Source organism: Rhincodon typus, chromosome 25, assembly GCF_021869965.1.
Source record: "Rhincodon typus isolate 14 chromosome 25, sRhiTyp1.1, whole genome shotgun sequence".
Taxonomy (NCBI): domain Eukaryota; kingdom Metazoa; phylum Chordata; class Chondrichthyes; order Orectolobiformes; family Rhincodontidae; genus Rhincodon; species Rhincodon typus.
In genome coordinates, this window is record NC_063356.1 from 29,514,698 (window position 1) to 29,531,069 (window position 16,372).

General features: G+C 40.1%; 1 protein-coding gene across 3 annotated transcripts in view; it reads left to right on the forward strand.

The window, feature by feature from the left end:
* The first annotated feature begins 899 nt into the window (after positions 1-899).
* LOC109930748 (bombesin receptor-activated protein C6orf89 homolog) overlaps positions 900-16,372 on the forward strand; it is an 80,889-nt gene continuing 65,416 nt past the window's right edge. For all 3 annotated transcript variants that reach the window (XR_007264747.1, XM_048612003.1, XM_048612004.1), the window contains exons 1-2: positions 900-1,141; positions 7,804-7,972. Coding sequence is in view for 2 of the 3 variants with exons in the window: in XM_048612003.1 (XP_048467960.1) it covers positions 950-1,141; positions 7,804-7,972 (361 nt within the window). In the remaining variant the exon portion in view is untranslated. The remainder of the gene's footprint in view (positions 1,142-7,803; positions 7,973-16,372) is intronic.

Sequence of the window (16,372 nt, forward strand, 5' to 3'; positions counted from 1 at the left end):
ATTTTAAAGCTACTGCGCTCTCAGGGTCAGAGGTTGCTCTTTCATTCCAGAAAATGGTAGGAGGTTCCTTTGAAAGGAAGCTGCATCTCAAGCAGATATTAGGTTTGAGAAGGTGGGAGCCTTCAGGGTGACTTCAGCCAGATGGGAAACAAATCCATCATTCTCCAGTGATCATCAGAAACAGGAACAGGAATAGGTCATTTGGCCCCTGAAGTTTGCTCTGCCATTCAATAGGATAATAGTCAATCTGTCATTTCTTATGTATACTTTCCTGCCCTTTCCATGCAACCCTTGATTCCCCTACTGATCAAGAATCTATCTCAGCCTGAAATACACACAAGGTCTGTGCGCTTACAGCTCTCTGTGGCAAGGAGTTCCGAAGACATGCAACCATCTGCGTGAAGAAATCCCTCCTTACCTCAGCCATAAATCGGCTCCCCTTTATTCTGAGACAATGTTAACTGGCCCGAGGCTCTCCCATGAGCAGAAATAGTCGTTCAGCATTTACCCTGTCAATGCCTTTAACAATCCTGTATGTTTCACTAACATCACCTCTCATTCTTCTAGACTCCAATGAGTCCCAGCCTGTTTAATCTTTGCACATAATACAATCCCTCCATACCAGGGATCATCCTAGCGAATCTTCTCTGAACTGCCTCTAATGAAATATGATTTTTCTTAAATAAGTGCAGGTCAACCTCTCAGCCTACTGAACTGACCAAGTCGCATTGTAGACAGTAGATGGAGTACGGAAACTGTCAAGTGATCAACCTGCACCTACAGCTCCCCCTGGTGCTGCAGGGCCAGGAAACGCCCCCTCCTGGTGAGAGGAGCTAGCGCACGCCTGCGTACAATATTCGCTTCGCCGCGGACGTGTAGTTACGCGTGCGCGGTGAGGGGCCCCGCCGTCACTGTGCGGTGCTCGATAGGCTCTGGGCGGTGATGGCGGATGATGGGGGCTGCCCCCAGTGAGCCGTGTATCTACGAGAAGCTGGCTGACAGTGTGGAGGTGCTGCGACAGTCCGGCGAGCGCTATGGCATGTCCGAGCGCGATATTGAGCGGTTCATCGCCCAGATCCTGGAGACCAACGAGCCGCAGCGGGAAGCGGTCAGACACCCGCGGCTTATGACAGCGGCCAAGGTGAGGGAGCGGCCGTGAGGGTGATGGCGGCGGTGCTCGAATGCCGTTCAGACACCCGCAGGCTACCCACCGTTTCCCAAACTTTTCACACTTTCACTTCTCAAACCCTGATTGTATTTCTGCACAGATGCTGCCAGACCTGAGGTTTTCCAGCAACTTCTGTTTTTGCTCCTGATTTACAGCATCCGAGGTTCTTTCGGCTTTTGTTGGTTTATAGGCCTGGCAACTTTGACTATGTTTATCTTTAAGGATTTGGTTGATCCTAGGAGAAATGTCACAAAATGACCAGCAAAGGAAATAGATTTTGACATATACCTGTTTCTAGGAAGGTGGTTAACCAGGGAAGTTAAGAAAAACATCACATTGAAAGAAATATGCAGCAGGGGTTATTAGTAAACCAGAGAATTGGAAGGTTTTTAAAAGTGACAAAATGACTAAGCAAGGGAGAATATAAAAACTTTTGAAGGTGAACCAGCAAGTATTATAAAAGAGACAGTAACAGCTTCTTTAAATAGATAAAAAGGAAGAGGAGCCAGAGTGAACTTTGAACCCTTAGCGAACAGTCTAGGAAAATAATTAGGAATCAGGAAATAATAGGGGAGTTGAACAAATAGTTTGCATCAGTCTGTTTGGTAGAAAGCAGTAATAGTATTCCAATAATATTAAGTAATCAAGGAGGAACAAGAGGAATCAAAAACAATAACTGTCACTAGAGAAAAATACTTGCCAAACTACTGAGGCTAAATGTCACTAAGTCCCCTGGACCTGATGGGATGCATCCTAGGATATTAAAATAGGTGGCTATGGAGATAGTGGACTGGTTGTAATCTTCCAGGAGTTCTTAGATTCTGAAAAAGAGGATATGAGAGTTGGCAGATGGAATATAATGTGGGAGTATATGAAGTTATGAAGAATAGTGGAGTTGGATATTATTTAAACAGAAAAATTTAGAAAGCTGTCACACAGAAGGATTTGGGAGGCATTGTGCCTAAATTACAAAGTTGGCTTCTAAGTTTGGAAGTTAATAGAGAAGACAGACAGAATGTTGGCTTTTATTTCAAAGGCAATGGATTATACAAATAGTCTCATTAAAACTATACAAGGCACTAGTTAGACTACAATTAGAATACTGAGTGTTTTGGCCCCCTTATCTGAGCTTCTGGATCGGTATATGAATAAGAAGGGTTTAGAGGAATATGTGCCAAATGCTGGATTTATCTAGGATATCTGGTCAGTATGGATAAGTTGGACCAAAGGCTCTGTTTCTGTGCTGTATATCTGTGATTCTATGACTCTAAATACTTCCTGGCAGTGAAGGTAGTCCAGAAAAACTTCATTAGGTTGACCCCTGGTATGAAGGGATTTTCTGTAAGGAGAGGTTTCATAGATTGAGCCTATACTCTAAACTAACTGGAGTTTAGAAGAATGAGACATGATGATATTGAAGCATACAGAATTGTTGCAAGGCTTGATAGAGGAGATGCAGAGAGGTTCTTTCTCCTTGTGAGAATTGAGGACTAAAGGGTGTAATCTCAGAATAAGGTGTCTCCCAGGTAAGGCTGATATGAGGAGGAGTTTCTTCTTTGAGGGTGGTGAATCTAAAGAATTCTTTACCACAGAGGGCTGTAGAGGTTTGGTCAGTAACAATTTTCCCTTTAAGTTGCATGTGCAACCACTCCAACATTCATTGCACAGCGATCAGCGTCTGCATGCCAATTGCAAAATTGATGTGTGGTTCTAGTAACTGCTGCCATTCACGACCTCGGAGGCTGGAAAGAAAATTTAGAGGGAATGATGGTCATTATATTCAAAACTGAAGTAGACAGATTTTTCTTTCGAAACAGAATCAAGGCTTATGGGGAAAAGGAAGGAAAATGGAGTTGAGAATTATCAGATCTGTATGATCTCGTTGAACGGTGGAGCAGACTTGATAGGTCAGATGGCCCACTGCTCTTTCATCATATGGTCTTGAGGTGACTAGTGAATGGGTTTTTTAATAAAGTAGACTTTTAAATTCAGTCAGGGTGCTGGAAAGTGATGCGAGTGTAAATTAAGTTGGGTGACTAAAGGTGACTGTTTTAGAGTGGCTGTGGTAGTCAAATACAGCATTACCATTACCCATTTGTTAAAGACATGTCATGCATAAAGAACTTGTGTTTTGAAGAATTGATTGGATTAAGGGGATGGCCTATATACAGTGGGTCAATTAGCCCAGTTGACTCCATGTCTGATTTGTGATGGAGTATGATGCCAGTAATGCAAGCTGAATTCCCACACCAGTTGTAAGTTACCATGAAGATCCCACCTTCTCAACCTCACTTGTCACCTGAGGCATATTGACTGTCAGGTTAAACCACCACTCTCTAATGAGAGAATAGCCTATAGCCCATTAGGACTGTGACAACCTTACCTTTACCCTATCTGTAATGCAGATGTTCATTTGGAAAGGGATTAAATGTGTACTGAAGAAAGTCATCCCTGTATGCACTTTGTTTTTGTCTGTGGATGCATATGTATCCTTGACTGTACAATAATTATGATTTGAACTTGACCATCAATGGGCATGATTGCAAAAGACATCAGGAAGCACAGGCAGGTGAAACAAGCAGGCAATATAGAATTTAGCCTTGTTCATAATTAGAAGCAGTGAAATTGATATAAAAATATTACAGTATCGATGAACAGAGATGCATTGTATAATTTCCTGTTAGTGCGTACACAGATTAATGGTTATTTGAGAAAAATACCCAGAATAGTTAGGGGCATCAAGAACAAAAGTAAAATAATAGTGATTAGGCCACATTAAGAGTGCCATACCATATTGGAAAAAAGGTATTATAGCAACAAAACCATGACTTTTGCATGTGTTGTTGTGAAAGAGGAGCTGACCCTTTAGGTGCCACATAAATCATAAGATTTGTTTCGCTTCCTGAGTGGTGGAATGGATATGATCACTTGGTTCCTGGTTATGTGATAACTGTTTCCATTGCATCAGTCATTAATTCTTCAGTCTAGGTGCCATGCTGCATCAACTCATTGGAATTTCTGCACTTTCTACTTTAACTCATGAATTAAGTGGTGATCCTTGTTAATAAATTTAGGCAATGGTTATAACATCTTTGAGATTTTCTTTGACATATTTTACTTTCCAATAAGATTAATACGTGGAACTTTTTCTTGGCTTTTGAATGTTTTCTATTAACATGATGCAGAGTTTCTAAATAATTACTTATTTAAAGTGGCAGAGATATCTTGGTAAAGGGAAAGGCATCAGAATGCTGTCATCAGAAGAAAGGAACGGCGTAAGGTGAGATCCATTGGAGGATTGGTTAAGTGTACTGATTGCAGATGTTTTGTGAGTTGCTGCTGGTTTTTAATTAATGCTGTTATCTGAGTATCAGTGTTAGAAAAGAACAAAGCTAGATGGGCCACTAGGTGCAAACCCTGTCCACAGAAAGCAGGACAAATCCAATTTTGTCAGTTCCCGTTCGATCGGTCTACTCTCGTTCATCAGCGCTGAATACTGCAGTAGAAAAGGTAACAGGTCGCACATCTCCAGTCACCCACAGGTACTGAGAATACATCTTGAGAAGACCTGTAAGCAAGGGCAAAAATCCATCCAGTTGCACTCTGAGCAACTTTAAAATTCCTGTAATGTGTTCTTTAATAACTTGTGTTCATTTTTGAGTTGTTAACTGATATGGAATCCGTGAGATGTAGGGCATGGAAAGGTCTATAAATGAGGACAGTGCTGAAAGTAGCCCTTGGAATCATGTAATAATGGTAAGGGCATTTAACAAAAAGCACCCTCGGAGAGAAGACAATTGTTTACCCTGACATTTAACAGAATCTTAAGAGGGATGTGTGGTTATGAGTAAGTTACATGTCTCCCTTTCTCTTGTGCTGATATTGGATCCATACGCATGGGTGTGTTTCCATAGTCTGCCTGTTCTCAGAGCACCTTCAACCCATCTTACTCATCAAAGATGGTGGGCACGCTGTTTGATTCTGTGTCCAGTTTGACCTTCCTCTGGAGTACCAGGTTAAACAAAGTGCAACATATCTCTGTGATATGTGACTTATTTAATGGGACATATTACAACGCTGTCCCAGAAGGCAGCTGAATTTCATTTTCAAATGGTCAACGGTCCTATTCCATGTTGTCCTTGCAATCACATGGCAACAAGTAAGGGTGTTTCCTGGCTGTGTTGGAATAAAGTACAGTTGTAAGCATATATATATGCCGTTGTTGCCCAGAATCCATCCATTCTGGTTTTTGGGTAGCCTGAACAAAGACCACCGGGGCATTTGTGGGACACAAGTTATGGCAGTTCTTGGAAACTTTGCAGACACTTGCAGAGTGCTTTTGGTGTGCTCACAGTCTACATGAATAGTAGCGAGTGAAGCTCTTTCCTGATAACCGGAAAATTTTAGTTGGCTGCATGAATGCAGTTAATTGCTCCTACATCTGAGGGAATCAAGTCGTGGTCTAGCTGGCCTGATCTGCATGATAAATGCCTTAGAATATTAGCATTTGGCACATGGCATCTGTTGCCTTGATAGTGATGTACTGTTGATGGAAAGATCCCAAATGATCCTTGAAGGCTTGTGGTGAATAAGTTGAGGTCTGCAAGCAGTTTCGCAGGCACTGGGATGGGTGGCCAGCAGATCCTAGTGGACACAGGTCCTCTTGCAGAGTTCTGCACAGGTTGACGACCAACCTTCCACAGAGTTCTCAGCTCCTTTGAACAGATGATCCGGTGATGCTCTGTGAAGCTTGTAGTTAAAAAGTATTATTCTATTGATAGTTTTTTTTCTTCCAGCAGTTGTGCTTTATAAGTTGGACTAGCGTGCAGCCAGTGGCCTAGATTTTGTCGTAATGATTGAAAAGCTGTTGCTGTTTACAACATTACTGAAACTGATTTCAGGAGTCTGGTCATGTGTGTGGGAACACAGGACTGTAGAGGTGGTCTCAATGATTTTAAGCTTCTCCAGCACATACGTTGTTATGGCAATCTACCATACTGCAATCAAGGGCATATGTGTGGACTGATGAGAACTTACATTTCAAAATTGTTTGTCTCATCGTAAAGTCCTTAATAAAGTTGGATGTTGTTGAATACAATATAACTAGGTTTTTAATGGCATACTAATTTCATAATTACCGCTGAACACTATTGCTTGTCCTGAGGGCAAACTTGCGTTGGTAGAATATGTGATTTTTCTACTATGATGTAATCTGCATCTTACATCTGAAAGTTTGTTGGTATGGTTTAGCCTCTGTTTAAATCCAATTATCATTTACTTCATTATTTGAAAATTTAAAGTAAAAGTGAAGGATCAAGTGTTTTAAACTTCAAAAACAAAAACAAATTGCTGGAAAATCTCTGGCCTGGCAATATTGTGAAGAAGAAGCAGAGTTATTGTTTTGGGTCTAGTTTTCTTCTTCGGAACAGTCTTTAACTACTTGGTTTGTGAGAATGTTTGTGTGATTAGGTGTTACCAGCTTGCTGGCACCACTGCTGCTGTAACAGAAATCCCATTACCCTGGCACCAGATTTAAATTGTTAGGATAGATCTTGATGGGCAGCTTTTTTCCAATTCAGTGAATGTTTTTGTTTTAGAGCTGATTCACCCTGACTCTGCAATTGGTTAATAGCCTGTGTTTTTAACTGCAAATTTCTTCTACTTTATTTTAGTGCTTTTTAAAATTCTCTTTTGTAAGGTAGTAAGTAGTAGGCTGCACACTTGAATATAAAAGGACAGATAGCAGGTTTGAACTTAGAACTTTTTAGCTGCATTTGGGTCATTGCCCTACTGTTTACCATAGGAAGCTGGCCACCTCAGGCTCTATCTGGGTTTACCCTTTCAAAACTTCAGGTAGAATTAATCTTTTGAGATGTAACTCATTATAAATAGCATCCAGAATAAGGAAATGGTTTTAAAAAAAAAAACAACTTTTGTGAAATTGGAAAGAGAGACAAACGGAGTCGTCAGCACTAATTTAAAGACAGTAGGGGGAAGCAGGTTGCTTTAGTTTGAAAATCTTTTATTGAAACCACACTACAGAGCTAACATCCCTAATTTGGAGCTATGACACTAATTGCACAATCTTCAGGGCCATTGCTGTGAAAGAGAAGGGAATTATCTCTGGTACTATGCAGGAGTGTTTCTTGGATTGGTGGAATTGTATTTTATATCACGTGTTTCAAATTTTTAAATGTTATCTGTAAATTGTTAATTGTTTTATTGTTGAACTCAAAACTGCAGCATTGCACATTTGTATTTCAGTGAGACATAACCTTGCTGGAACTTTTTTGTTTCTTGTTTTGTTTTAAGTCATATTTCAGTCTGGGACCCGAGTTCTGCAGGAATAGCATCATCTGGTATCATAATACTGTTATTCACGTTGCAGTGAATCTCGCAACACTCAATATTTTTGGTCCTAATGACTTAGAGATATTAAAGACTGCTTGTGTTTATGAATATTCAAGGTGCAGTTTATGAACATTGATTAAAATACTGAATGTAATCCTTACTAAAGGTTTCAGATTCATAACTTGTTCGCCAGCAAATCATCTTGTTAATTCGCACAAGTTAACAAATTTTGTCATTTAGATCTTGTGGAGTTAAATTATCTGCCTTGTTTATTCCCCCAATAGGTTGTGGTAGCCCTGGGACTTCTCATAACTGCAATTTATTCCATCATCATCCCCTATGGCAGATCTCATTGCCAGAGTGCAGTCACAGAAGACCAGAGCTGGAGGAGTCCGATAATTAGTCATATCCGTCTTTTTTGTCTACCAATTGCCAAAAAATACAATCTGGAAGGTAAGATAATTCAAATTTTGCTAAAGATTCCACTGAGCTAGTGACTTTGTGGACGTCTAGTAAGTTTAAATTTAAATTGGTAGGACTTCTTCTAATTTGTACAACAACTATAGTAAAATAAATTTATTTTGTCTCAGCACTTTGCAGATCTCAACATGGGAGAGACACTACAACTGTAGAAAAACATCATACTTAATTGATCTCATAATATTGATAGCTCTGCACTTCCCAATTTTCAATTTCAAAGGGGAAGAATAAAGAACACAAGATTAGAATTGTTTCAAGTTTGGGTAGATATGTAAAAATCCAAAGCAAACTAGATAATTACCTATGCACACGTTTAAGGAGGAAGTTTAACTTGCCAGGATAGGTGGTGGTTGCTGCTTGTGACAAATTAAAAGAACAAAAAAAATCTTGATAGAAGCTGGCCGAAACGCATCAACTTTAACGTTTAATTTGTGTGCATTTGGTGGAATGGGAAATGCCTAAGGAACTTGCAGGTTAGCTATTAACATGAACTGAAAGGTGATAAGTGTACATTTAGCTCTGGAGTATGAACATATGATTCTTTGTCTGTGTATAAGTTTCGCAGGTTCCCTGGAATTTGCTTGGCTGAACAAGACAAAAAGTACAGTGGAGATCAATGATGATGTGTAATTACTCGGTTGGAAAGCCTTTAAATACTGTGATATGAAAGTTGATGTTTCACTCAAGTTTTGTCAAAGGCTTTTGCTGTCTCCACTTATTTTACTGCCTTGGAAATACTTTTAAATTTGTTGCCTCTGACCAGTACTTTTCGTCTGTGTGCCTTCTCAACAGCCATGGACCTTGTGGGTGGGGAAAAAAGGAGAATAGTAAGCAGCCTTCTTCTCAACCATCTGCTGCTCCAAAGCAGTTTCAGGCTTCAACATTCAATCAACCTGTTTTACTAACTGCTGAAATTGCTGACAGCTCTGAGAAATAAAACAAAAGCAAGTGTTGGAAATGATAGTATATTGCATGGATAAAGGATTGACCAATGGCGAATTGTAACTAGTGGGGTTTCACAGGAATCAGCACTGGAGCCAAAATTATTTCCAATATATATTAATGACTTGGATGAGGAAAGTGAATGTACTGTAGCCAAATTTGCAGATAGGAAGGCTAGTGCTGAGAATGACAAAAAAAACATGCAAAGGGTATAGACAGGTTAAACAAATGGGCAGAAACTTGGCAGATGGATTATAATGTGAGAAAATGAGGTTATGCAGGAAGAATATTATTTAAATCAAAGGTCACAGAAAGCTACACACCAAGGATTTGGAAGTCCTGAATAAATCACAAAAAGCTAGCATCTATGTTCTGCAGGCAGTAGGGAAGACAAATGGAATGTTGTCCTTCATTGCAACGGAAGAGAGTATAAAAATAGGGAAACCTTGTGAAAGCTATAGAAGGTATTGCTGAATGACAGCTGGAATACTGTGAACAGTTTTAGTCCCCTTACCTAAGAAAAGATATATTCTGATTTTGGAGGCTGTCTAGAGAAGGTACACTAGATTAATCTCTTGACTTTGAGGAAAGTTTGAGTACATTTGAGTCATTGGAGTTTAGAAGAATGTTAGGCAACTTTATTGAAGAATAGAACAAAGATTTTTGAGTGACTTGACCTGGTAGATGTAAAAAGGTTTTTTTTTGTACGAGTATCTAGGATCAGAGACCATGATCTTGGAGTAAAGTGTTGCCCATTAAGAATCGATGAAGAGGAATTTATTCACTCGGGGTAGTGAATTTATAGAATTCTTTACTGCAGTCATCTTTGGTGTCCTAAGCGCACTCAAGGTGCAATAAATTTTTAATTATTAAGGGATTCATGGATTATGGGTGAAAGACACAAAAGTGGAGTTGAGGCTTGTCAAATTAGCCATCATCTCATTGAATGGCAGAGCACACTCAATGTACTGAATGGCCAACTTGTAATTCTACATCCTATAGTCTTTGGCTTAGATTGCTGCTAACGTTCCCTCTAAGCTGTTCAGTTGCGCTGCTGCTCCAAGGTTCATCAGAGATTCCATGCTGTCAATCGATATGCCAATACATTGACTTCTTGTTTTGGGAGTCAGTGTCATACAGCGTGGAAACAAACCCTTCGATTCAACCAGTCCATGCTGAAAATAATCCCAAACTAGACTAGTTCCACCTGCCTGCTCGTGGCCCATATCCCTCCAAACCTTTCCTATTCATGCACTTATCTAAGTGTCTTTTAAACATGGTAACTGTACACCCAACCACCACGTCATCAGAAAGTTCATTCTACACACGAACTACCATCTGTGTAAATATTTTGCCCCTCATGTCTTTTTTTAAGTCTCTGTTCACTCATCTTAAAAAATATGCCCCCGGTCTTGGAAATCCCCATGCGAGGGAAAAGACACCTACCATTAACTCAATCTATACCCCTCATGATTTTATAAACCTCGGCAAGGTCACCTCTCGGCCTCCTGTGCTTCAGTGAAAAAGCCCCAGCCTATCCAGCCTTTCTTTATAACTCAAATTTTCCATACCCAGCAACATCCTGGTAAATTTCTTCTGAACCCTCTCTAGCTGAATAATATCCTTCCTATAATAGCAGTGCACATGTGGACCTTGGAGGGGAACATACTGAAAGAGATCATTAAAGGGAATATTGGTTGCTACCTACTTGTGGGTCTCAGTTTAGGTTCCTGCTGTGTCTCCTGCCAAACATAATGTTCTAGACTGAGCCCAACTTTAGAACAGAGTAGACAGTGTGTCCTTTTTGATTTAACTGTTCTTTCAATATTGATCTATTTATCAAAGGCCCAAGATGATTGAACGTGATTGGCAGCCGGGAAGTTAAACAGTGTGGTGGAGTAGGGGGGGCTTTCTGTTGTTTGTTTCCATAACATGCAAACATACAGCACCAGTGCTAGTGTGTTTAACTTGTGACTGTTCAAATCATTAATGTATGAGCTTAATTATTTACTTTTGAGGGAATACAACCAACTGCTTTTATGGTGTGGTTTCTACTTTTGTATCTGAACTTGTGCTCCTAGTGATGATTGAATAGTATGGAAATACATGTTTCTGTTTTCATAAAATATGCAAGCAAATATTTACTTCCACCACAAGGGTAGCCAGTCTGATATAAATTCCTTAGTCTTTTAAAGCCATGTTTTAGCTTTTGAGATTCAACCCTCGTCAATACTTACTTGCTAGATTACTCTTCCCTATGATAGCTTCCGAGATTTGACCGTGCCATCTCGACTTCCACTTTCTCAATCGTTGCAACAAATTGAGCAGTTAAGTTACAACAAACTTTAAAAAAAATTCAACTGCACAAAGCTAGAGTTGAATATAGAAAAGTTCTTTCAAATTTTTAAACTAATCAAACCACTTAATACTTTCTTCTGAATCCTTTTAATGTTATTTGTTTCACCACTGAAAATAAATGGATCTAAATCACTTTCAAACACAAACTTTTAAATATTTTTCCCTTGACATAATTATATTTGGTATCTTTTCAATATTTGAGTGTTCTCATCCCCAAGCTCTTGGCTGTGTTGTATTACAGTTGGAAATTTGACACTCTTACAAATTATGAACATCTGTGTGCTTTTCTGTTTCTCATATTAAGAATACATGGTCATTGCCTACAAATGTCTCACCCTGATTTTTGTTTTTGGTTACAGCCTTCAGTTCTGCTTGTGAGACTGCTACCAATTGTTATTGTGTGTATGTCCACTACAATAGTTTGCTCTTTTGACTTAAATGAAAACAGAAAAGGCTGGAAATAATTAACAGATCTCAGTCTGTGGAGTATCAAGTCTTTGATCTTTCATCAGAAGTTTTGACTTTGTGTACAGCATCATGGAGGATTTGCTAGCTTTTACCACACCAAATCCAGAGCATTCAATCATAGGTGAAACTTTAGCATAGTACAGAAGCCTTTGTACTATGGGACAAATGTTCATTTGGATAGAACACTAACCCAAGGCCCCACTTTTTCCTCTTATTTATTTTAAAAGTCCTTGGCTGTTTGAGGAGCAGGCACCCCTCCCAATAAGCTAGCTAATATTCTTTTCACAGCCAGAAATAAATATTTTGGTTTATTTGTCAGACTTTCGTATGCACATTTGATGTATTGATCTATGGAACAACAAAACATATATATTTGAGAAGTTGGGAAAGATGAGAAATTTGTTTTATAATGCTAACATATGAAATTTGGTGCATGAAACAAAGGAGTATTTTAAGGTTATGTTTTGTTTTAATACTGAATTCTGGGGCAGATGTCTGCAAATAAAGTTATAATATGTCGAATGTCTGTTTGGTTTGGGTTCAGCCTTGCTCTTGAATTTTTGTTTCCACCCTTAATTAACATAACAATGCTCTTCAGGTCTCCAAAAAAAATTAGAGACACGATATGTCCCAGTTGAAGCAGTGAGTCACACAGGAGTGATTCAGCAACATGCTTTGTATTTCAGTACTTTTAATTACTAGTGCGGCTGCAGGTGGTCTCCCACCTTCAAATTTGGAACTATAATCAATAATGATATGTCCTTGTGTTACAGGGTTACAGTAGCATGGAAGTGAAAGAAATCTATTTAGCACTTTGAGCTTGATGTACTCAAGCTTGAGCTTGAGAGGAGATGTCCAACATTAAAAGGTTTTAATAAAGTAGACCATCATTGGTCAGGATGACACTATTTTAAAGCAGTAATTAAAAAGTGCTCAGTCGCTTTATTCTTATACGGTGTTTTTGGATGGCATGAAATGCATTACCAGACACAGTTGTAGATCACTGAATTCTGTGCAACATCTGTTAAACCTGCATGTGGCATGCATTTAAGATAAGGGACAGCAGGTTTAGAGGAGATGTGAGGAAAACGTTTTCATCCAGGGGTAGTGGGAATCTGAAACTCACTGCCTGCAAGAGTGGTAGAATTAGAAACCCTAAGACATACAAGGCCATGGGCCAAGTGCTAGAAAATGGGATTAAAACAGTTTGTTTTTGACCAGCGTGGACACTAGGTTAAAGGCCTTTTTCAGTGCTGTAGATCACAATTACTCTGACAGTCTTAATAAAACCATCAGTACCTCATTACCCTCAGCCGGTGGCCTCCACAGTTGTCCCATGCTCAATACCATGGGCTGGATTTTCATTCTCGGGCAGATTGCCACTCTGCCTGCTCTTTTTCATGAAACGAGAGTGCTCCATGTGAGAGGAGATTCCATTCAGGACCCCTTCAGATAAGTGGAACCATACTTCATTCTGATAGTTTTTCCATAGTGCAGAACTATTAGGGGAAACCATCAGTGTCCCCTTTTTCCAGCAGTTGGCTGCAGTACTCTGAACTTTAAAGGTCTGGAATCTCAGACAGCCACTTCGACAGTTGTTGTCCGAGGGTAATTACATAACGGAACAGAGAAACATAGAAAATAGGATCAGGCATAGGCTATTCAGCCCTTTAAGCATGCTTCACCATTCAGTATGGTCATGGCTGATCAAAACTCTGTACCCTATTCCCACTTTCTCCCTATCCTTTTGATTCCTTTAGCCCTAAAAAAGAACTCTTCTTGAAAACATTCAATGGATTGGCTTCAACCGCATTCTGCAGCAGAGAATTCCATAGGCTCACCATTCTCTGGATGAAGAAAGTTTTCCTAATGTCAGTCCTAAATAGCTTACCCAATATCCTTAGAATGTGACCCCTGGTTCTGTAAGTGAGAATTTAGGGGGGTGGCTGAGTAGGGTGCCAGATAAGGATGCAGTGTTTAGTGTAGGTTAAGTGTAGGAAGAGGTTTGGATCAGCAGTGGGGGTCAGGCTGCCAGGTCAGGATCTGGGGGATATGAGTGTTTGAAGGGAGCTGTGGTTGGGATGTGAGAGGTATGGGTCTGTTGGATTGTTACTCAGGAGTTAAACTATGTATTTAATAGTCTAACTTTGCCCGAGTAAGTATTTACTCAGTTTCGTTGGAACCCACGAATTCTCTGATTTAAATGGAGACTCTTGGAGGATTCCAGGACAAGAGAAGTTGCCCACTGGAACCTTCAATTTTCTGGGCAATTCTTTTGGAATCTGGTACGATGGGGATTCCACAGGTCCCCACATGTAACTCTTATCTGTGCTGGAAAAATGATTATCTGGCCATCGGAAAATCCAAGCCAACGTTGATTTCTTTTTTCACTGTTGAATTTTTCATAGGACATAAATTGAAAACATTGCTATTCCCTTCAAGAGAAGACTATGCACCCACCTCAAGACAGCTGGTGGTCTGCTATAGAGGGAATTAGCAATGCTATTGGTATCTGATTTTGTACTTTACAGCCTCTCTATCAAATTAGAAGATTCCCTGTGTTCCACATTGGCAAAACCATTTTGTAGCTTGCTTGCTAAACTGACCTTCATTTTGTTTATTGCACTCCCACCCATTGTAGCATGGTGTCCAAATTCGTTCCCTTTCTCCTTCCTCTGCTTTCCTCCATTCTCATCTGTCCAAAATGAAAATTGGTGGTTTTTTACAAAAGAACAATTGAAAAGGCTTGTCTTAGATTTTAAGTGCTGAATATTTCTCTCCATTTTGACTGTTAATTTTTGAAAAATATCATTTGCATTCTTTTATAATGTGCAGTGTCTCTTGTATCCTCTAATTTTGTTTCCAGTTTGTAAAAACAAAAGTATATTTCAAAGTGACATTTGATCTTTTTAGCAGAACATTCATCTGGCAGTACTGATCTGGCTGGAATATTGGTTAAAAATTATGTCAACAGGCAAGAATTTAATGTGGAGCCAGTTCTTGCTGTACTAACCAGACGCTGTTTTGTAGCCGCACATGAGGCAAGTGAAAGGGTGTTGTCTCTTTTCGTTGCTAATATTTAACATTTGCCTTTTTTTTAAAAAAAAAAAGAAAAATCCCAATGTAGTGCACTTCATCACAAGTTTAAACAATCTTAATTTTATTTCTGAATTCTGCAGGATTCATCTGCAAAGGGACACAGGAAATAAGGAAAAGTTGGCATTCTTTGCTCCTTGCATTATATTTGCATATGCACAATTTATTTCTTTGTCTTTTCCACTTTTTTATTTTCTGTGCATGAAGCATTCTTTCCCTTTGTTGTGAGTGTTTTCCATTGTGCACATACGCACAAACGTTCAACAAACTGAACTAGTAGCAAAGGGTTTCAGAATTTTCAGTTTGTGGGCTTCCGCCGCCTCTTCATTATCATGGAAGTACATTCCCTTTACACATCCGTTCCTCCATCAGGATGGTCTCAGGACTCCGTGTTTCTTCCTGGAAACAAGGCCTGAACCATCCCCAATCACCACCACCCTCCTCTGTCTGGCTGAGCTCGGACTGAATCTGAACAAATTCTCTTTTAACTCCATGTTCTGGAGGTCAAAGGGGTGGCCATGGGTACTGGCCTGGACCCCAGTTATACTTGTCTCTTTGTAGGGTAGGTGTTGTTCCAATCCTATTCCGGCCCCCACCCACAACTCTTTCTCCGATATATTGTTGGTACCATCAGTGCTGCTTCTCTCTCTCATCCGATATTGGAAAAGTTTACTAATTTTGCTTCCAATTTCCACCCCATTATCACATTTATTTTGTTCATTTCTGGCTCCTCCTTTCCTCTCTTTGACATCTGTTTCCATTTCTGGGGATAGGCTACCATCAATATCTACGACAAACCAACTGACTCCCACAGTTACCTTGACCATACATCCTCACACCCCACTTCCTGTAAAGACACACTTCCATTTTCCCAGTTCCTCTGTCTCCATTGCATCTGTTCTGATTATGTCAACTTCAACAAGGGAACCTTCAAAATGTCCATCTTCCTCAACCAAGAATTGCCCAGCACCGCAGTTGACAGGGTCCTCAGTGGGTCCAACCCATCTCCTGCAATTTATCCCTCACCCCCACATTTCCCTTCCACAACAATGAAAGGGCCCCCCTTGTCCTCACTTATTATTGCACCACCATCCACATCCAGAGGATCATTAGCCGCCATTTCTGCCACCTCCAGTGGAATGCCACCACCAGACACGTTCCCCTCCCCTCCCTTGTCAACCTTCTGCAAGGACCATTCCCTTCAGGATACCCTGATTCACTCCTCCTCCACTCCGGACAGCTCTACAGCACCGTTCCTTGTGACAGCAGGTGTAACACCTGTCCATTTACTTCCTCCTCAGTATCCAAGGGCTCAAACACACCACCTAGGTGAAGCAGTGCTTTACCTGCACTTCCCTCAATCTAGTCTGTTGCATTTGCTGCTCACAATGTGGTCTCCGCTATATTGGGGAAATGAAGCATAGATGGGTGACTGCTTCACATACACCTACACTCTGTATGCAAAAAATAATAAGTTGGTAGTTTTAAACTTCTTACACTGAAATGTTC